At 36.5% G+C, this 22,445-nt stretch overlaps 1 protein-coding gene across 9 annotated transcripts in view; it reads right to left on the bottom strand.

Annotated features, from left to right (window-relative positions):
* Positions 1-726: 726 nt before the first annotated feature.
* The window catches only part of LRRC7 (leucine rich repeat containing 7), a 526,722-nt gene continuing 505,003 nt past the window's right edge, over positions 727-22,445 (bottom strand). For all 9 annotated transcript variants that reach the window (XM_088791197.1, XM_074334934.2, XM_074334932.2 and 6 more), the window contains one exon: positions 727-13,808. In XM_088791197.1, coding sequence (XP_088647323.1) covers positions 13,701-13,808 — 108 coding nt within the window. In that variant the 3' untranslated portion in view covers positions 727-13,700. The remainder of the gene's footprint in view (positions 13,809-22,445) is intronic.

Below are 22,445 nucleotides of genomic sequence, written 5' to 3'. Positions count from 1 at the left end.
ATTGTTGTGGGGGTAGGTGAACATACTGGAAATATGGAAAGTCAAAAAAAAAAAAGGAGGGGCCGGCTGGGTGGCTCAGGTGGTTAGAGCTCCATGCTCCTAACTCCGAGGGCTGCCGGTTCGATTCCCACATGGGCCAGTGGGCTCTCAACCACAAGGTTGCCAGTTCAACTCCTCAAGTCCCGCAAGGGATGGTGGGCTCTGCCCCCTACAACTAAGATTGAACACGGCATCTTGAACTGAACTGCCTCCCAGATGGCTCAGTTGGTTGGAGCACGGGCTCTCATCCACCATGTTGCCAGTTCAATTCCTTGAGTCCCGCAAGGGATGGTGGGCAGCGCCCCCTGCAACTAAAATTGAACACGGCACCTTGAGCTGAGCTGCCACTGAGCTCTGGGATGGCTTAGTTGGTTAGAGCGCGTCCTCTCAACCACAAAGTTGCCGGTTCGACTCCCGCAAGGGATGGTGGGCTGTGCCCCCTGCAACTAGAAATGGCAACTGGACCTGGAGCTGAGCTGCGCCCTCCACAACTAAGATTGAAAGGACAACAACTTGACTTGGAAAAAAGTCCTGGAAGTACACACTGTTCCCCAATAAAGTCCTGTTCCCCTTCCCCAATAAAATCTTTAAAAAAAAGGAGCTATGGTCCCTTACCTTTGAGTAGCTTTTAATGACCTAGGTCCCTCGGTCACAGGAATCAGGAATAGCAACTATCATTTTGGGGAAATATGTGAGAACCTAAAAAACAAGTGCCTGATTGTGTGTGTGTGTGTGTGTGTGTGTGTGTGTGTGTGTGTGTGTGAGAGAGAGAGAGAGAGAGAGAGAGAGAGAGAGAGAGAGAGAGAGAGAACGTGCCAAGTTTTGTTGGATTTTTCTGGGAAGTGGTCTAAACATAGATCTGTAATGTTTAATAGCAACATTCTTGGTTTTATAAAGAACATATCAGAATGATGACCTGCTAGAGAATCTGTCTCAATCATAATGAGACTGATTCTATCAAGTGCAAAAGACTTAATTGCTAAGAGGAACAATACAAGTATACCCAAAGACTTGCTGTCAAAGATGGATAATTTAAAACAAACAGAATGACAGCAAAGAAAGACAAGTATTGTAAGTCAGGAACAGTTTGTATGATGATAACACAGAGGAAAAATCAAATTTGGAGTGCCTTTTCTTTTGCAGGTGAATTCTGGCTAAGGAACATCAAAGCCAGTAAATGGAATCTTGAGTACGACCATCCGTCACTACTTATTTTGCAGGGAGGTGATACACTGGACAATCAGCATCCTGGTGGGAATGGGGAGGAGTACAGAGTGTTTCAAAGGGAACCAGGCATTTGAACTAACAGTACCTCACTGCTTTCTTCTCTTCCCTCAGCTGCTGAGGGCCCCACTTCCAACCCAATGTTGGTCATCTTCCCATTTGTTGTACCTAAAAGCCGAGCTTCCCAACCTCTTTACATTATGGTACAGATAGCAAGTGATCATGTTTTTTCTGCATAATGGAGTGTAGGTGGTAAAACAGAGGAGGACTCTCCAGGCAGAAGCCACAAGCCCCGTGCTGTAAGGGAACCCATAGCTCAGTACTTAGGGGAACTGTGCTGGCTGCTGGGCAGGAAGCACGGACCTAGAGATTGCTCCCAGGAATACAAAATTAGGATTCTCCATAACACACACACACACACACACACACACACACACACACACACACACAATACTTGTAGGTAACAGTTGATACCAAAAATCTAGAGGTGCTACCAGCATTAACAAAACAAAACAAAAACCCACTACTGGACTACATAAATAGCTTTCAGGTAAGTTTTCCCATCTTTCTCAGCACAAATTGTTCCTAATTTCCATTCTGATACTTAGCTCCAAGTTCTACAACGAAATCTATCATGCAAAACTTACAGAAGCCTGAGAAGAGATGAGAAAAAATGAAGAAATAGGAAACAAGGCAATAAAGAAAGCCAAAAGCTGTGTTCAAAAGAATGAAACAATGGTGGACCCTTGGTGTATTTGCTTTAAAATGCGCGGCCACATTGTATACAATTTAAATTTGTTCAGGAGATATTTATCTTCCCTGCAAAGAGAGGAAGCACACTTGTAGGCAAACCCAAGACTGCCCTTAAATCATCAGGTTGAGGTCATAAAAAAATTATAAAACATCAACCTCCAAAGAAGGTTGAACTGGTTTTGCTAAGAAAGAACATACCACACTAGCAGCTGGGGATCAGGTGGCCTGAAGGAAACTGTTTTCTTTGTAGGAAAAGGCCAGAGGATTTAAATAGTTTCGCAAAGACTTTGGGAAAGAACACCTTGTTCTCTCTCTGCTTTTTGCTTGGGGTTGGAAGAAAAAAGGATTAAATGGTTGGCAAACACTAGAAACCTCACATAAGCAGGGCTTTGAGAGAATTAGCAAAGGAGAGGCCCAAACAAGGGTGCTGGCTAAGCTGTGAGGGGGAGGATATAATTAGCTTAGAAGTAAAACCAAAACTTTTGGCTTTTTAATCAATGATCCAGTTAGAAGAGGCCCGGAAGTTCCAAATATTTAAGAACCAAAATAGCTTAAGGACATCTGTCATTTAAAGCTGCCAGCAGAGACTCTGTGCCTTCAACACCCAGACATTCTGACTGAAAGAAGGGAGGTTGGGGGGAATTGCAAACTACTGTGTTTCCCTGAAAATAAGACCTAGCCGGACAATTAGCTCTAATGTGTCTTTTGGAGCAAAAACAAATATAAGGCCCAGTTTATCTTACTATAAGACTGGGTCTTATATAATTAATATAATATAATATAATATAATATAATATAATATAATATAATAATATAATATAATATAATACCGGGACTAATATAATAATATAATATAATGTATTATAATATCATATAACATAATATAATAACAAAGACCGGGTCTTATATTAATTTTTGCTCCAAAAGATGCATTAGAGCTAATTGTCCGGCTAGGTCTTATTTTCGGGGAAACATGGTACTCCTTCAATCCGATGATCACTTTATGAAATACATTTTCAAATACATTCCTTATTCACTTTATAAGGTAAACTCTGATTATATTATGCTAACTTCTTGTACACATAGATCAAATGAAAAATTAGGAGTTTATACTAGGTGCCTAGTTTCTGCCAGATGTCAGTTGGAAATAAAGCTATACACATGTACTCAGATTGGACTAGTTTTAGAATTATATTAGGAAGGTTCTGCCAGGTGAACTTAATTCCCAATGTTTAAGTTTTGGAGAGCTCATTTTGAAAATATATTGTAAATAATTTGTAGCAAATATCTTCTCACATATTTGGAATGATCATATCTGAAGGAAGTTTGGTTAAAATAATGGCATATAGGCACAAAATATTTGGAAAGCACAAGCAAGTGAGAGAACTAGTAAACTGACAAATGTAGTAATTAAACAGAACAATTAGAAACATCAAAACTTTAAAGCACACATTCACCTGAGTTTTAGAGAACAGACTTTCTTTTTCTCCCTATGATTAGGTCCCAAGTTGGCTGATACAACTTGACAGGTTGTATGAAAAAATATAGAAACTGCTTAAAATAAGCTAAAAGCTCTTAAATATTTTTCTATATTGTTTAAATTTAGAGCATTGTTTCAAACTAATATTCTAAAAAGAGCATGGAAAGGGGTGTTAACAGATTTATTAACAATTATTTATTCCCAGTGATATCAGCACAACAGGTATAAAAATGGACTGTCCAGAATGCGGTAGTCCAAGCTAGAGAATTGCTCAGATTCAGATATAAAATATAGATATAAGGGCGCCATCTAGTGGCACCTCTTCTTAACTGCAGACATCTTCCTAAAAAGTATGTGCATCTGTCCAACTATGTACGAAGACAGTGTATGTCAGACTTGAATCTAGTAATTTTTTTAAAAATAAATTTTATTGGGGAATATTGGGGAACAGTATGTTTCTCCAGGGCCCATCAGCTCCAAGTTGTTGCCCTTCAATCTTGTGGAGGGCACAGCTCGCTGGCCCACGTGAGAATTGAACCGGCAACCCTGTTCAGAGCTCGCGCACTAACCACTGAGCCATCCAGCTGCCCTTGAATCTAGTAATTTAAAGGGAGGGTCTTTTTGGGATGAAACACATGATTTGTTGCTTTATCGAGGTGGTTTAGTGAGGGAATTGATAGCCTTTCCTCTGGAGAATTTACAAGTAGCATTAATTCTTTCCTGATTGTAGACATGAATCAGATCCTCTCAAGGTCTTTTTTTTCTCTTACGATAGAACAAATTTTCCGCATTTCCCCACAGAATTTTTACCTATGGCTGCATTGTTTGATACTGGCCTCTATTTCAGAAAAAAATTCTCTGGTAATTTTTTTCTATAACTTTTAGTGATATTCCTTTTACAGACGAGCTGCATGACTACAAATGACACACTACATTGCAAAAATAGTTTCCAGAAATAGATGGCAACTAAAGGAAATATATTTCTTACATATGCCTTGTTTTTCATTTTGAATTCTTCTTTCTACTTTTGGAAGGGTGAAAAGTAGGCGAGAAACCAAGAAGAGCTGAAAGATCACTCTTCTGGCCCGCAGAGAGGGAGGAAGAGGAAGGGATTTCCGGGCTGTTTGAAGGAGAGGCCTGACACCACGAGACTGGAGGAAGCGTTTGATTCTGGGTCTGGTTTCTATTATCTAGTTTCTCTGTATCAGTTCTTTATCTCCCTCTTATCCGTTTCTCATTCTTATTCCATTAATAACTTATTAATTTCTCTCCTTCATCCACCCCTCATGTCTGCTCTCACTATTACTCACTGTTCTAAAATATTCTTACTTAAAATACTTAACGTACTCTTATTATTCTAAAATATTCTTACTCATTTACTACTCTAAAATAATGTTACTCTCTCAATATTTCAGTTCATTTTATTGCAACAGATATTGGCATTCTTTTCCTCATGTAAATATGTAGATACTGGGCTATAAATCTAAAGTGTAGGCCTCTGGAGAGCTTGAGGTATCGTACTATCAAAGAAAATGGTGGAAGTTTCCTTTCAGGAACTTTCTTTCATGAAGAGAAACCATAGTCAGCCAGCTAGCAAGTTCTCCTCATATAAAGAGGAGATAGCAAGTTCTCTACATACAAAGGAATTAAAATGCAGAAGCAGAGGGAGTGTTATTAATATCAGCAAAATAGTAGATGAGAAGTGGATGTAATGTTTAGGAATATTTGACTCGCTTCTGCAGTCAATTTGTTAGGAACCTGAACAGAAAAATATGGGAAATATTTCTGAGAGAAAGCTGAGCAAGAAATGCTTTACTTGCAGGGAAAGCAAGGTTTTATGAGATGATAAAGAATCTATGGTTAGGAGCTTACCAACCCAGGACTCTCCCCACTAGAGACAGTTTTTCTTTTCAGGGGCGGGATTCCATTTTCTGCCCCAGCAAGGGAAGTATCTAATGAAACCAATGGTAAAGACAGTGTAAATGGCATTCTTTCGACTTTGAAATCCACAGGCCAGATTCTGACCTAAATAAAAGTTTGGGAGGGGACATGTGGTTTTTGTCAAGGTAATCCAGATTTTCTGTGATCTATCTAAATAATTAATTGTGTTAATTCTATAGGTTTTGCAGTGGCCGGAGAAGTTTTGGATATATGACATTTTCACTTGAGGGTGGTGGAAACTGTCCATGAGATGATGCCAGAATTCAGTGTGTAAATATTGTCATGCTGAACTATGGCCAAAAGCCTGTGGACAGACTTTTCGTTATTCTAGAACACGCAGCATGAGGCAGCAGTTTTATTAAACAGTCGAGCTAAAAAAGGATTGGGGCTCCCTCTGCCCGACTGCTTTTCCCTAGCCCCATCCCTATCACCACTCCCTTTATTATTCCTCACGTCTCCAAATTTTAAAAAGAGCTTAGCAAAGTAATCTACCTAGCAAGTCACATTGTACAGGTAGAACCTTAAAAAGGGGTCTAAAACCAGATACAACCACATACTTTTGTTTCCTTGGTTCGCAGAGTCACTTCAGTTCTGCAGGCCTCAGGCCTCTGGGAAAATGAGGGAACTGGGCTTGTTTATCTCTAAGATGCCTGGAAGACCAAAACCACGGCTCTACGAGTTCAACCTCATGTACTCATTTCTCTGAGAGATTCCCGACATCTGTATGCCTGACGTCTTCCAAGAAGAGAAATATAACCCAAACCGATCAAAAGGATAGATAGGGTGTACTCTGATGAAATGAACAAAAGCCACTTAAACTTTTTGAACAGTATGAAAGTCCTTAGAACACATAAAAGGGAAATTAAACACAACAGCTGAAACACAGCACAAGAGCCTGAAAAGTCTTAGAAGAAATGTGGAGGAGAGGAGGAGGATTAGGTTAAAAGGGAGAATTTGAAACAAACAAACAAACAAACAAACAAACAAACAAACTAGAAATGGTTAACGAACTGAGAAAGAGAAGTTCATGGCTTAAGGTTGTGCAAATTGAACATAAACTTCCTGTTTAGTTCAATATTTATTAAGTGTGTTTACATGCCAGGCCTGTCATCCATTTAATCATTATACAAATATTTATTGAGCACCTACTACTATGCTTCTGACAGTATTACACGCACTAAGGATACGTAATAAGCAAAACCAGATGTGACCTCTGGAAGCTCTTTGCTCTAGAATGCCTCTCTTAAGTATTATGCGATCCGTTCTCTCTCATGGAGGTTACAGTTGATAGGAGAGAAAGAACAAACACCAAATAACTATGACCTCAGGTAGAATATGCTAAGTACAATAAAATATAGAAAAAAAATAATATGATGGTACTAAGGAAGAGAAATCTCTTCCAGTTAAAATTAGGGAAATTTTCAGCGTGGTGGTGATCATTGAACTGAATCCTGAAGGCTGCATATAATTTTGATAATTTAGAAAGGGAATGGGGAGAGGAAGACATTCCAGTAAGGGCCCTATGTGAGTAAAGGCTGAGGTTGAAAAGCACAGGGAGTACTCAGGGGAAGGTAAGGTTTTCTAGGTGTCTAAAGCACTCACTATGTATAGGGTAAAGAAAATTAAAAAAACAAACAATTCCTCGATTTAGAGGATCAGACTTTCCATAGAGGAATAAATAAATGGTTATGATATGGGGACATGTGTGACCAAACTTATGCAAACAGTATTTTCATGGGATAGATTGAACAGTAGGCAGTGAAAATGTTCTTCACCTGACTGAAGGACGTTAAATAAATAAACATGAAATGCAATCACCTGAATGACTATTCAGCTTCTTGCATTTCTGAATGGATCATTCTAATATTGGATCCAGCTGGACTCCCATGCTCCCTGATAGTCTACAAAAGGCAGTGGCCATAGAAGGGACCCTTTGGGGACACTCCACACAGAAGAATCTCTTCAATCAAACACCTCATGCCTTTTAAACTACTGACTTCCACCTCTTTCCCCCTTCATGTCAGGGACATAAAGACATGGTGTCGGGCCAGGTCTAGGGACATACATCATCTTTCATTATAGTCTCTCTTTTCTTTAGAACAAATGTGTGGCAAAATTCTCTTCCAAAGATTCAAGGGATTCTGATTGCTATTTGTCTTTCCCAGTAAGGTATCCAGTAGCCTATGAAATATTGCCCTAAATCCCAGCAAACATTCATAATGGCCTCCCAAAGACCATAGGACCCAGCTGGGAGACCTACCTGCAGCTTCAAATGGAACAAACACACTCAAACCCCAAAGAGATTTGATTAAAGAAGCTGCTGCCTTTTGCAATACACAGGTTGAGAGCAGGGACAAAGGGACTCACCACATTGCCTCGTACTGTCTTTGATCTGGAAGTTTCCTTATCTTTCCGTTTGATTGTGAGATTCTGTGCCGAGGAGACCATGCTATATCCTTTGGAGTGCCTGGTATATAGTTGATGCTCAACAAATAGTGATAAACTTTGCATTTAATGTTTTTGTTACATTCTTCAATAAAATGACCCCAAATGTTTTGAATTTATGAATGGCATACCGTAGGCATCAGAGATTCAGCTACACTAATTGTTTACCTGTGGAAATGCGCGGTTCGCTCATGAAATTAATTGTCTCTATCTAAGATATTTTACTTTAGGTATAGAGGTGCCTGACTTTTTGTAGGCTGCTTACCCATCACGTTATTTTAAAGAAGGAAAAACACTTGCACAAATAATACAATTGTGCAGCAGTGATAGTTTTAAGAAAAAATATATGTACTTTCAAAACTAGAGAAAGATTGGATGATTTATTTAATTTTTCCCTCAAAACCCATTTCTACAAACATTGAAAATTATACTAGCTTAAAGAATGGGAAAAAAAATTTTTTTGTTTTTGTTTATTTTTCAGAAGAGAAAAAATATCATGCTAGGTTTGACAATCACACCTGTGGAAATTTTGTCCATGGCTTTTTCTTTGGGTCAGGCCTACACTGGTCCCAACTCCAGGCTTTTAAGGACCACAGGATTTCAGTGCTTCCTACATGAACACTGCCTGAATTTCACAACCTTCCACTCTTTGAAGTGTTGGCATTAACAAAATCAGGTAACCCCCGTGCCCCCCCCAAAATAAAAACACACACAAAAAATACACCACAGTAATTTGCAGCCCCTAGGACAATTCGGGGGAGGTATTGGTGCAGTTACAGAGAGACCCTTCTCCTCTGTGCCTGACTTACATCCAGCCATGAGATGACGGTTTTATAACAGAATCCAACTGGGAAAACTAGCAGGTGACTGACGTTTCTAAAGTTGGATCCAGCGAATTATTTCCCTTCTCAATTCTTCTTTCTATACTGCCCATAAAACTGCTCTCGGGGAAGATTATAATAATCACATAATTAAAAAACCAGGGGATTCCATATTCCTAGATTTTCATTTATTCTTTTAAATCAAATCTTAGAGTAGACTTTTCTCTCCATTTATCAGAAATCTCTGAATTCTCCAAAGCAGAAGTTGTACAATTTATACCCTCACAGGAGAATGTTTCCAAACCATTCTCTTGCAGACAGTGTCAAAGGGGACGAAGATTGGAACCTGTCCCAGTAACAATCAGCTAGGAGGCTCCGAGAAGGTCCTCCATACGGTAAAATGGTAAAAATTCAACATTTTAAAAACAGATGTGGAAACAAAGTTCTATGAAGACATTGCCACCCTCAACCTTACCCACAAGCTTTGCTGTTGTCAGAGACAGAAGTGCTCTGCCTTTGAGCCTTGGTCAATGCTACTACTCCAGGTTCCTTGATCACCCAAGAAAGTTTCTCCCAAACAGGAAGCTTGGACCATCCATTGATACTTAAGGGTCTCCAGACAGTTAGAACTCTAAGGGGGCCTCTTATCCTTGTATCAGCAGGATAGAGACAGCCATCCACTGCCTTTGGAACATCACAGGGATGGATCTATAGCAGCAACAGCAGCAATGAGGAGAGGTCAGTTTTATACGCTAGAAACAGAAATGCCTGCAGAAGGTTCAGCATATAACTAGAAAGCTTGACTGCATCTGTCTTAGTTTTGCATAGTGGGGTGTTTCAGAAAATACACTCTCTGAGTGGTTGAGATCAAATAGAGCTGAAAGAATGCACAAGAAAGCGGATGCCCAGGATCTCCTATAATATTAATCCACATGCTTTCTACAGGGCACATCTGTTTTCCCACAGCCCACATTCTAGTTTCTTGCTATTATGGCTACGTGGGGGATGGTCTTGCTGAATGATGGGGATATATTCTGGGCCAAGGCAGGATGCTTTTCTTAATGGAAGGTGGTTGTATTGATAAGGAGAAAAGTTCATGCAAGTGATCTCGTGTCTGAAGATTTCCCTCCAATAGATCATCAGATACCTACAACCGTAAGAGAGGGACATTGCCAACGCAGTGTTTGAACATTTTATTCAGCTTTTGCGAGATCTAGCATTTCTGGGAACGGAACTTTGCTGGAACCTCAACCCTGCTTTTCTTGATCCTAGATGAAGGACCCATCTTCTCAACTTATGGGAGTTCATTATTTGCATAACTTGTTCCTGACCCAGTGTTTCAATAAACCTGCTGCTTGGTCAGTATATCAGGAATAAGTCAAACACATTGTCTGATTGAATTTACCAAAGACTTAGAGTGGTGGTTCTCTACCAACATGGCTTTTTATCTAGTGATGCTATGCTGTGACCTCATGATAAGACTGTTATCAGAATAGACATTCTTGATCTGTGTGCCAATGAGGGCCACAAATTGATTGACGACAGCATTAAAAGCCAATGAAAGGACAAATTGGCAAACACACTATTTTTCCAAAGCTTTAAACTGTGGTGGAGATATTAAATAGATTTTATGATTAAAAGTAAAATGTTTTTCTGGCTTCCTTTGTCTAATCATTTTGGCAAATTCAGATACATTTTGCTTAATATTTAAATATATAAATCTAATTTCATCAATGATTTCCTCCCTCGGAATATTCTGTCTTTAGCTCTGCTGGTAAAAAAATATTTCAGTCCTACTTTAAACAAGCAATTATATTAGTGATATGTGTGTGATCATCTTCAAGATTAAAGACAAATTAAGGCTGATTTGTCACCCTCTCTTTAAAACTGCTTTCCATCTTGAAGGTGGTAATCCAAGGTAGGGCCCAGAAACAATGTCCATGTAATTTGATGTCTAATTACTATCCTAATTAACTGGGACACATTATTTTATAGGTTTCAATGAGCAATAAATTAGCATGATATAAATGTTTCTAGTCATACTGACTTTGATTGTTCCTTGTCAAAAGTACACTTACATTTTGAAATTGTCAATTTTGTATAGGTGACTTGTGTTGTCTGGAAGGCTGAAATTATGGTAAGAGAGCTTTGTGACAACATGTTATAAGCCATGTAAATAGTTTTAAAAATTGTCCACTAATGCTATTTGGTTTGTAAAACCTGCAGCAATTTTACTAATAATTTTCAGTGTTTGTTCTTTCCACCTCTGATTTTTCTCATTCCCCTCCATTGTCTTACTGATCCATCAGATATAGACAGCTCCCTCAGCAGGAAGATTCTAATAAAAATTAAACACCAAGAGGTAGAGTCTCTTGGAGCCATCATGAGTTCCATATTTTTGTTGTTTTGATTGTTCTTTTTTAAAAGGCACACCTTTAACTTTTTTGCTTTGTTTTGCTTTTTGTTTGTTTGCTTTTGTTCACATAAACCAGATTCTTTTTTCTGGCAGCAAAACCAGTTACTCCAAAAAAGCCAATACTCAAAAATCAATGTATTATTGGTTTGGTCAACTATGGACTCAATTAGATTTTTGTCCCCCCTCAAGTGTTTAGTGATTTTTTTTCTTTTTTTCCGTCAACCTAAATAAAAAAGTGCCTCTTTTCATTATTACCTGCCTTTTCTCAGTATGCAGCATGGCAGTACAATTGACAATGAGGTGCTTTGGCACATCAGATTTCTTTTCCAGTTGGTCAGGGATCCCTTTTTCTGAACTGCAGAACAGGAAGGGTTAACGCATTGGCCGAGACAATGTTGTCACATCAGGAGTGGCAGAGGTGTTTACTAGGATCATGAGCCTCTCAGCTTTGTGCCTCAGAAGCATCTCCTGAAGCCCTGGAGTTGCTGTGGAAACCTGACATTAGAGAAAAGACTTGGGAAGTCCTATATCTGGCTCTTCTCCCACCTCTCCTGTAAAAGATTAACCAGAACTGATTGGCTGATTTCAGATGCTTCATTGTCGCTAAACTACAACTGTGAGTTTGTTTTTCCTTTAAGTGACCTTGTGATGACAATGAGGGCCCCTATCTTGATTAATGATGATCATCCTATAATAGGGGCTGGATATGGTGGTTTGGTGCAAGTTTTTGACAAAGGAAATTAGGCTCTGAAAAACATTTCTCATCAGAAACTGTAAATATATTAAAATGCATTTAAAAGTTACTTCTGGGAAACATATTAAATAGGCCAATCATTTAATTCTTTGTTAAATGTGAAACTCTATAAAATCATGGTATAATGTCATCCTGACATAAAGCAACATCAAAATTAGTGCATCATCTATAAAGTGAAGTATCATTTGTCTTCAACTGACAAATTCTACTACCAAAAAATACCACTGTACTTCTAATAAGTGACATTCATTTTAATAGACCCTACAAAAATACAATATTTTCAATGTCCCCATAAAACAATTAACTTACAAATATTATTCTCAGAGCTTCGGTGACATCAATATGTGACACTACTGTGAAAATTCTAATAGAATACTTAAAATTCTAGCATGAAAATTTATTACATATATATTTTTAAAGAGCTATGTGGAAATATGAGAGAGAATTCAAACAACCAACTCTGGGAAATTATTCTGGAATTTCAAATTAATATTTTAATAAAATTAATGACTAATATATAAAATAAATATTTCGAAGGATTATAAAATGACTTGGTCATTTATAGAGGAAAACAGTTCCAATGTAAAAATAACTAATTCTATGTTAACTACTATACTTGTCTTTCTCTCCAGTGACACAAAATTCAGGATTTTATATACTTTGAGTCTTTTTTGGAAAAAAAGTATTTCTTATTTCAAAAGCAGATACTGAAATTAATAATACAGGTAGACTATAGCTCTGAGAAATTATATTTGAAGTTTCATATTTAAATACCAAAGTTTTTAAATCTCCAACCATAACTTTCTAACAACAGTCTTCCTTAATGATAAATTTTATCAATCCCCCGAACTCATTTTAAATTGTTTAAAAGTAGCAAATTAGATAAAGCACACACAAATAAATTCCACATTTACAAGTAAAGAAATCACAGGGGCTACAGTTTATAATCAATATAAACTTGAATGAAATAAAGCAATACATTTCCTGCCACCCATCATTCACTGCTTAAATTTGTGGTGAAAAAGATTTATCTGCAATGGCCTTTAGTCTGTATTTTAACTCTACATGTATTGTAATTAGCTAAAGGTATTCAATAAATTGGTTTGTACTATTTTTTTATTCAGGTCCCAGAGATAAATGGCTAATTTATGAAATATTTCACTGTTTTATGAGAATTTAGCAAATGAATATGGAACCAAGTATAAACATTTTATACCATATGTACAGTTACTTTCATAAGGCATTATCATGTAATTTTTATTGAAAAAGATTCAATATAGTAAAGTCTTATTTTAAGATATATTTTCTTTCTCAATCCGAGATGTTTAGTTTATGAAAATATTGTTTTGCTCTATATTCTTTTTGTATATATGCCAACATATACCTTGTGCTAGAAATATTGTATGGGAATTATAATTCCTTATATTTGTATTTTCTATATAAAGGCATATACAACTTTGAGGCAGTGTCTTTGATGGAGAGCAGAATTCGTAAAGAGCTTATGTGTGCTTCCGTGCTCCGAAATTATATGAAATCCACTTTGAGAAGAAACTTATTTGGTTAAAAAAAAAGAAAACAAAAAAATAAAAACAGAACTGCACCAATGCACAGCCAAAGGCTGACAATTAAAACTAATACATAACCACATGAACATCATATTTATATAGTTAACATTTTTAAGGATGATCAGTGCTAACATATAGTATTATACATTTGGCACTAATGTTTGCCATTGGTCCAGCAATTGGCAAAATTTGTTTCTATGTATAAATTTATTTTTGAACATTAGGTCTGGCTAGACGTATCTTCACTATTTATAAAAAATATTTAGACAGTAAGCTCACGTTGAATAACTAGGTCTACTGTGTTCTGGAAACTCTTCAGTAGTAATACAGCTTTTTCATGTTCCATATGTACAAAACTATGTCCATTTGCCTGTAAACACACAAATAAAACAAAGACAATCAATACAAGACACTTGCTTATCACTTTATCAGCTTCTAATCATGAGATTCAAAGGAGTATTGTGCAACCAAAAGTTATCAGTTTTAAAAATTCACAAATATGGAAACAACTTATTAATTTCACCCAGCTTCAACTCAATTTATTAATTCAACAAATATTTATCAAGTGCCTTGTATGTCCTACCTAGGACTGTCCTAGTCTTAGTCACTGTGCTATTTATATGGACACGTAGGTGAATAAGAGATAGATGCACATGAAATTTTCTAGCTGTTTTGTTTTTGCAGGGACTTGGTTGAGATGGTTCTGAAATGTCCACAGGACTATTGCCTTCTTGTTATATAATCACTGATATAAACCCATCAGCATGGTCAAATATTACTTTGACTTACTGAAAAGTTCTTAGTTTATACATTTTTATATAAAAGAGATCATTTTTATTCCCTGCATTGCTAAATGCATGTATATTTTTATCTACACTAGTGGTTCTAAACCTCATATAGCTAAGAAATCCATCCCTTTGGAATAGAGGGAAGAGAAGAGGGAAAATTTCCAAGGCAGCTGTTTATCTGAGGCATTTAACAAAGGAGTTTCCTGGTACACACACCTGGTAAATGTGGTTAGCAAAAGACCATAACAGCCTGACTAGTCTAAAACCTGGAGTGTCCTTCAAGCCCTGGACATGTGAACAGTTGGCTATTTCAGGTAAATTCTGCAACAGTCCATTCAGAAAAAAGAGTTTTAAGATGATTCACATATGTAATCATTACTTTGTGAGAATTTTAAAATAAAAATACTTATGAATTTAGACCCTAGGCTTTAGCATAAGAAGCAACCGTAAAGATAAGCTAATATGATAGGGCTTTGTAGGTCATAGGGTTAGCTCATAGATCCTTTTCTTCATAAGAAAGAGAGATGGCCCAATATGTAAAACATTTAAACAGAACTCTTCCGGAGAGATAGAGAACTAGAGGATGAGAGAGCCAGGGAGACAGAGGTGAGAGTTGAAGGGGGGATTGTGCCCAGAGACTAGTGGTTGCAAAGCCATAATTCTCATTCAGATTCCTATCAGATTTAATTTAGCTTGTTCCAAAAATACGAGTAGAAATAACATTCAGGCCGATATTACGATGTGCAGAAGTGCCGAATCTCTCATTAGAATTTTGACTCTGGCTAAATTGAGCTGTTGTAGCCATTTGTGAGCTAGAAAGTAGAAAGACTAAGGCAGACAGTCTGCTAGGGCAGTGCCAGGAGCCTTGAGAGGACATGGATTAAAAAGGAGAAAAATTGTTGGGCAGAATCTCTAAGTTTGGCACCTGATTGAACAAGGGAATAAGAAACAAACAAGAATCAAATTATGACGCCCTGAACAGAAAACGGAAAACTTGGAGGAACAGCAAGCTTCGTTGGGAAGACAATGGAGTTTGTGGTGCTGACAATACAGGAATGTTAATCACAGGTTTAGAAAGAAGAGATTGGAGCTCAGGAAGGAGGCCAGAGTGGTGGCATTAGCAACAGAGGTTAGGTTTTACTACAGCTTGGTACTAACCACATGGAATGCTGAGAGATTTATCTGAAGATACCTTTAAAAGGGAGTATGTGAATGAAAGGAAATCTAACTCAGGGAGCAGGGTGGGGATGCACGCAGTTTGGATATGTAGAGCAGAACTGAAAGAGAGTTTGCTGTTGACCTGGGTATCTAGAAAAATCTGTCTAAAGTGAGGGAGGGAAAAGTGAAATAGGGACAAATCCCTTCTGCCAAAGGATGGCAGAAAGCTGGCTTTAGCCTGATGTCTATACTAAAGAATAGGGGTTTTCACAGAGACCAACGCATTGAGGGGAGAAAATAGGAAACCTGGATTCCTAGGAGACCTAGGCAGGAGGAGAACTGGGAAGCATCATCCTGAAGAAGATCAAGGTAGAGTGCTCACAAAGGTAGCCGGAAATCCAAGAAAACCAAGCATTTTCTAGTGGGCCCAATTCACTTTAACTTTCTGTAGCACAGAGGAAAGAGCAGGGAAAAGACATAGTCAGATTAATTTTGGCCTTGAATCTGGGTCTGTTCCCAAGAAACCAGACTTCAAGATGTTCAGAACCACAGTCCAGGTTCTGATTCCAGGCTAGGGAGACCCCTCGCATAACTTAGCTTTCGATATAGCTTCAAAGCATCAGCTTTAATTTTCATGCTTTGTAAGTACAAATGGGGACTATAAAGTTGGAAACACAAACATAGAGCTGGTTTCCCAGAAGGAAATAAGCAGATTGATAAATTAGATCATTGAGTCAAACATTAGGACTCTGTCATTCTAGTCCCCCAAACTGTTTAGGATCTAAACCAGAGTTTCGGTGAACCTCAAGAGGACTGATTGAAAGACCACAATATAGATCTGCCTGAGCATAGCGTCAAAATAACAGAAGGGATTAGAAAGAACAGAAAGCACGTCATTTTAGAAAGTTTATTAAATATTAAATGAATTAATATATGTCAAGAGTGTAGGATAGGGTCCAGCACACTATAAACAATCAATCAATAAATGTTAGCTCTTACTGTTAATATCCCTTCACTATTACTTTCTTGAATTTAAGAAATACAATTTTCACTAAGCCACAAGAATAGAAGGAGAAAATATTAGAGGAAGGAACTTTTGTTTCTTGTTTAGAAAGTTCTTTTAAGCCTAACATTTTAAAAGATGAAAATGTAAGAATCAGAAAGATTCCACAAAATGACCCAGCTCACACAGCTAGTGGCTAGGTGGGAATTTATGTCACAGTAGCCAACTCTCTGCATCTCGACACAACTTGTTTCATTGGACGTTGTGAGGTTGTAACAAATGCTTTAGGTTCATTCAATGAATTTATTTTTTAAAAATATTCATTCAGCTATTTCTTTATATGGAACGTTTGTATTAGGCCATATGCCAGCAGAGGCAATGACAGAGGGAGCTAGAAGAAGGGTTTGAATGGAAGGAGAAGATAGAATCTCAGTTCTAGAGAAATGGCTTACATTTTGAGAAGTTCAGACAAGCAATCAGAAAATTATGTTTACTGACTTTGTGTAGGGCTTTTCCAATGAAAATGAAGACCAGAAAAATCACAATATGTCAACAAGTAAGGTTTCATGGTTGCTTTGTGTGTGTGAATAGAAGAACTGAGGAAATAAAGGCCGGTACTAGGCAATATTAGTTATGGAGTATAAATCCAATAATGCTTTGAAAAATAAATGAATATAATTTATATTTATGCATTTGATATTTTGAAGCTATGCATTGTATAAAAGCATAAGATGATTTTAAGAATACACGGTAAATTATTGAAATATATTGCCATGTTTGATTACATATGTGTTTTATATAAATACATAGTTCATCATGGATTACAATGTAATGTGTGCAATTGTGAGGAAATTGCAAGTAATGAAAAATGAGAAATAAATGAATGGTTATTAAGTAAAAATGAAGATAATAAGAAAACAATCCAGGAAAGAAAAGCTATTCTGAAAATTTCATCCTTCAAGAACATGTAATTAATGGGTTTCTGGCTTTAGCTAATTTGAAAGGATAAAGGAACATTTCACTATAATCTTTTTTTATTTTTAAAATATATCCTCTTTATTGTAATCCCACTTGACATCTGTGCCACAAAATGTTTTTTTTAATTATAATTTATCATTATTTGGACATAAAAAATATTTGTAATTCCAACAAAAAGTAGAGCTTTGCAATTACAGCTCATCAGTTTACTGTAAAACACACTTAGTTTCTGGATTTCATCCTCTTGGTCCTTCCTGGATTTATCTGTGATTTCCTTCTGGTAAATGTTTTGCTAAGTGAATAAATTATGGATGTTTATACTGCAGATATTCTCCAGATGATGCTGTAATTCTCCTAGGAATTCTGTGGTATCCTGATTATTCAAAACTCTAAACTTAAAAACCAGTCTCTGGGAAGGCTTGGCCACAGCATTGGTGGGATGATCCAATGAAAGCATAACTCCTTTTAGAATCCAAAAAAGCAATGGGATTAGAAACATGGACATGGGATTCTTGTTTGATTTAAACTCACCATCAAGGGACAAACATTTAAAGGGTCAATGCACGTGTATTTTGTACATTAGATATATATTAGTACATTAATTACTTGTGGTTGAATAGTTCTTGGGATGAGGGAAAAAAATGCAGCAACCAAATTAGAGCTTGAAGGACAAGCTTTCATGTCTAATCCTGACAGAGAGGCATTATCAGAAACAGTGGGAATCTCAGATAATTATAATTATGTTTCACAGTAACTGTCTGGAATTCATTCCCTTTTCAGTATTTTAATCTGATAGAGTACTCTCATTAAATATTGGTATCTATTTAGGGCTGAATATACTGCATAATCAATACTACACTGATTTTATGCCGAGTCATTTTAAAATATTTTCTTTTTATAAAAAACGATAGCATTAAATTCTTAGAGAGTTCACATGAAAAAATTTATATTGCCCTTTTTAAGTGTGAGAGAGTTTGACATCTTAATGGCTTTTCCTGTAGTATTAAAAAAATCTTTGTAGAATAAAACATACATAAGAATTTCTCTTTTGTCTTAAGTGCCACATGTACTGCAGCTTAAATGTTTCACGAATTCAGGCTCAAAAAAGACATGGCTAGATAAAATAATCTCAATTGAAGACTGAATTATTTGTATAGAAATGAAGGTGTAGAACAATAAGTAGTAATCTTGAAGATAGTTGCTTACTTATTTGTTCTGATTTTAGAATGCCTGTTTTCTTCTTATCAAACATATTGAAGGGACATCCCTAACAATTGAATTCCCTACCTTGGTTTGCAAAGCAGTACCCTGACAAGCTACGCTTTATTCCTTTTATTTTTGCCACAAAAAATAGCTGCAAAAGCAACCTTTCATTTTCAGGGGACTCTTTGTAGCCAGATTGGTCTCTGGTTTGGTGAAGAGCTTGGTCTTAGAGGAAGATAGACTAGGCGTTCACTTAATTAAATGTTTGCTAGTCAGCTCTTTCCTGTTTCTCTTTCTCCTTTGTTTTCTGCTCTGTGTAATTTTGGGCTTGTCTATTTTCTGGACCAGGCTGTGTAAAGGAAGGAATTTTGTTACATTTCCTACTCCATTGCTCACATTCGTTGGCACAATAGTGGTTATTTGTACATAGTGGCATTTAATGTGTATTTTCCAAATAAATAAATAGAAAATGTGATGAATAGGATGCTATCAATAAAACTTGCTTCAGTAATATCTGCATTGTAAATTAAAGAAGCTCAAATAAGTTATTTAACTTCTGTCAACAATTGCATTTCTTACTGAATTCTAACGGGTCCTATTCTGTTCTTAAACACAAAGCATGCCCCTAATAATGGAGTGTTTGCTAACAGGAAAGAGTGTTATTTTTTGTTTGTAGGAAGGTACATGATATGTATTTAAAATACGCAAATCCACCAGAACGATGTACATTTTTCTTAGGTGTTTAAAACAAATATGAATTATTTTAAAGCAAAATTTCAAAAGATACCAAATGTTAACCATTGTACTTTCTGCTTTCCTCAGATTCATCTTTTCATCTTGCAGATTTGTTGTGTGATATAAATAAGATAATGTAGGTGCTTAATTAATGTTCTTTTCATTTTAGCCAACTTATGGAAGTTAGAGTCAGCCTAATCAAATTAGCTTGTCTTTATTGGTTTTCATTGCTGTACTTCATACTTATAACATACATATTTTTTGATTTGCAAAAAATACCATATTTCTCAGTCTTTTATTAGTAATCTGTGCTGAACTTTCTATATCATGAACAAAATGAAATGAATAAAGATAAGGCATATAATACCATATACATTATTTAAATTTATTTTTGGTTGTCATCTAATCAAACCATTTTTAAAAATTCTATTTCTTAAATGTATTATACCATTCTAAGCAATAATGGCTCTCAACACTAAGAGTCACATGATTACTGCACCCCTCTCACCCTCCCTTGCCCACTTTCCCCTCAACCTCTCTGGTGTTGTTTATTTTTCAACCATCAAATAAGATCAAACATAGAAAAGCATTATTTTATTTGGCCTTGTTGGGAAATGCTTTAGTGAAATTTCCAAATACCTAAAGTTTATTTCTGTAAGGGTCCCACACCTCATTTTAACCATAACAAAAAAGTTTCACTCTTTACCATTTATAGCTTTTTGGGGTAGAAATAAAAAAATAAATAAGAGAAATGAACATACTCATTCTTAATGACTCACAAATTATGAATATATTGCACTCTCTGAAATAAAGCCGTGGGCCCAGTTAGTTGCTTCTATAAGAAACACTTTCAAAAGTGTGTTTTGTGGATGTGGTTAATTGATGTTGTTAGTAAAGAGGGTTGTATTGTTAAATATGTTGGGAAATATAAGTTTCTAAGATTTACTAGGTTCTTAATATGCTTCATACACTGTGAAGTATGAAATAAGGCACAGAATCTCAGGTGGCTCTGAAACATATGTCACTAAGGGATTTTTTGCTTTTTAAGTTATCTAAGAGATACCACTGGAAGATGCTGTTCTATACTGAATGATTCTGTTATACTTTTTGAATTTTGTTTTTGTCTTTAAAAAGAAGTGTCTCTCTCTTCCTGGTCAGTGAATCTGTCGGCTATGACATCTTGCTTTTAGCAATGTGCCTGAACGCAGAGGCTTTCCTCTTGGTTGCCTGGAAAACTAGGGAAGAGGCTCCAAGTATGAAATGAAGTCTCTTGTATGAGCAAAAAGCACGAGATTTAGTGTATGGATTTTGTAGCATTAATTATGCCTTCTAAGAAGCATTTTGTTTGTTTTCTAGTTTTTGTTTTTGTTCCTGATAGCTGAAGTTATTGAATAAATAAGCTTTAGCTCAGTGAGGTAGGTAATACTGTTAGCAGCCAACCAAACTTACTACTGGTCATTAAAAGAGGTAGAAAACTTCCATTCAGACAAGGAAGGTTTGATTCAGTGGTTGTATACAGATAATAGCACTGTGTATCTGTATGCAACAGATCCAGCCATCCACGGACATTTCATTTAGACTTCTGGAGAGTCTAAACTTCTCATATTCTGAGTCTTGAAAGCTATGTCTCTCTATCTCCTCCTTACCCCATCCCCACTCCAACCCATCTCCATGTTTGAAGTCTCCAACTCCATGAGAAACTTTAAAATCCAAGGTTCTCCTTTCTGCATGCCTGGGATCTCCCTCCATAGTACTCTCTCCTTTCTACTCCAGACTAATGGGTTCTGGCACAAGTCTCTTACCTCTGCTCCTGAAGACTGATGCCAGTCTAGCCCACAGGTATACCTTCTCCTACTAATCCTCCTTTCTGGTAAGCCTGGAATAACTTCTGCTCCATCAAGAATAATTTACATAAAATTTCTCTATTCCCTCCATACCCAGATCTCCATAATTCCATGTTCCTTGCCACACAAGTCTCGCCTCTCCCACTCTGGTCCTGATTCACTTGATGAGGTGAGAACAGGAGGGGTCAGCATCTTGGTGTTTTTGCTTGTGAGTGATCAACTTCTCTGCATCTCAAGAAATATCTCTTAACACTGCTACAACACCTATTAGTCACATTACAAAATCAAGTACTTTATTCATTTTCTATTAAGACTGCATGCATGAATCTTGTCTCCCTAGGAGCTCCCTGAGGGCACACAACTTCTTATAAGACACTAATCAAGGATGTAGAGTGGAGTTATCAGTGCTTGTGGGACAGAGCAGTGATAAATCCCATGATTTTGGCCTTGATATGGTGCTCGGAGCTGAACAACCCACCAAGAACTAATTGAAACTTATTAGACTTACTGGTATTTGTTGGGAATGGTTTCTTGAATTGTCTATATGAATCGCAGGGCCAAGGTTTTTTAAGACTACAAAAACGGGAAATATCTGGTGTGTTTGAATTATCTACTCTTCGATTATTCTGTTTTGGTATCTTTTCTTCTTTTTTCTTTTTTATTTTTACATTTTTATGAGTTTGTTTGAGCCAAACTGATGACATACGCTGGGGAGCAAGATCTTAAGTGGTCCTCTATTTTGTTATCTTTTAGGTACAGTAGTAGACCAGGAGTATATTTTGGATTACAAATACTAAAACTCTTAATATTATGGCAAAGTAGAAGAGACTACAAAATTATCTTTGTTTGGGTGTCATATTTATATGCCTTATATTTTTTAAAAAAATCTGTTTTGATGACAAGTAATATCTAGATAGCATTAATTATCTATAAATTATTTGATTCCTCTTGTCCTGCCATAGTTAAGTTCTTGTTTGGGAGTGAAGGAGCTGGAAAAGAAAGAGGATAGGGGTTGACTACTGTGCTATAATAGAATGAGATACTTACAAGTGAATTTTAGGCTATAACTGTGACTCATGTTAACTATTAAATACACTATATATTTTTAAAAAGTCTATTAATCTTTTCAACAGAGTAACTGTTATTAATAGATTTTGTATATTTAAGTATATTTTAATTGTAAAATGTATAATGAATTAGACTGAACTTTTTAACGTTAGAAAGAACATTAGAAAAAAGAAACCATGATGTTAAACCAACATAATTGCCACTTCAAAAATGGTTAAATATCAGCAAAT

This window comes from Rhinolophus sinicus, chromosome 14, assembly GCF_057876585.1.
Source record: "Rhinolophus sinicus isolate RSI-liver-muscle chromosome 14, RSI-T2T, whole genome shotgun sequence".
NCBI classification, from domain to species: Eukaryota; Metazoa; Chordata; class Mammalia; order Chiroptera; family Rhinolophidae; genus Rhinolophus; species Rhinolophus sinicus.
Note: the sequence above shows the minus strand (reverse complement) of the source record. Positions and strands in the feature narration are given on the sequence as shown.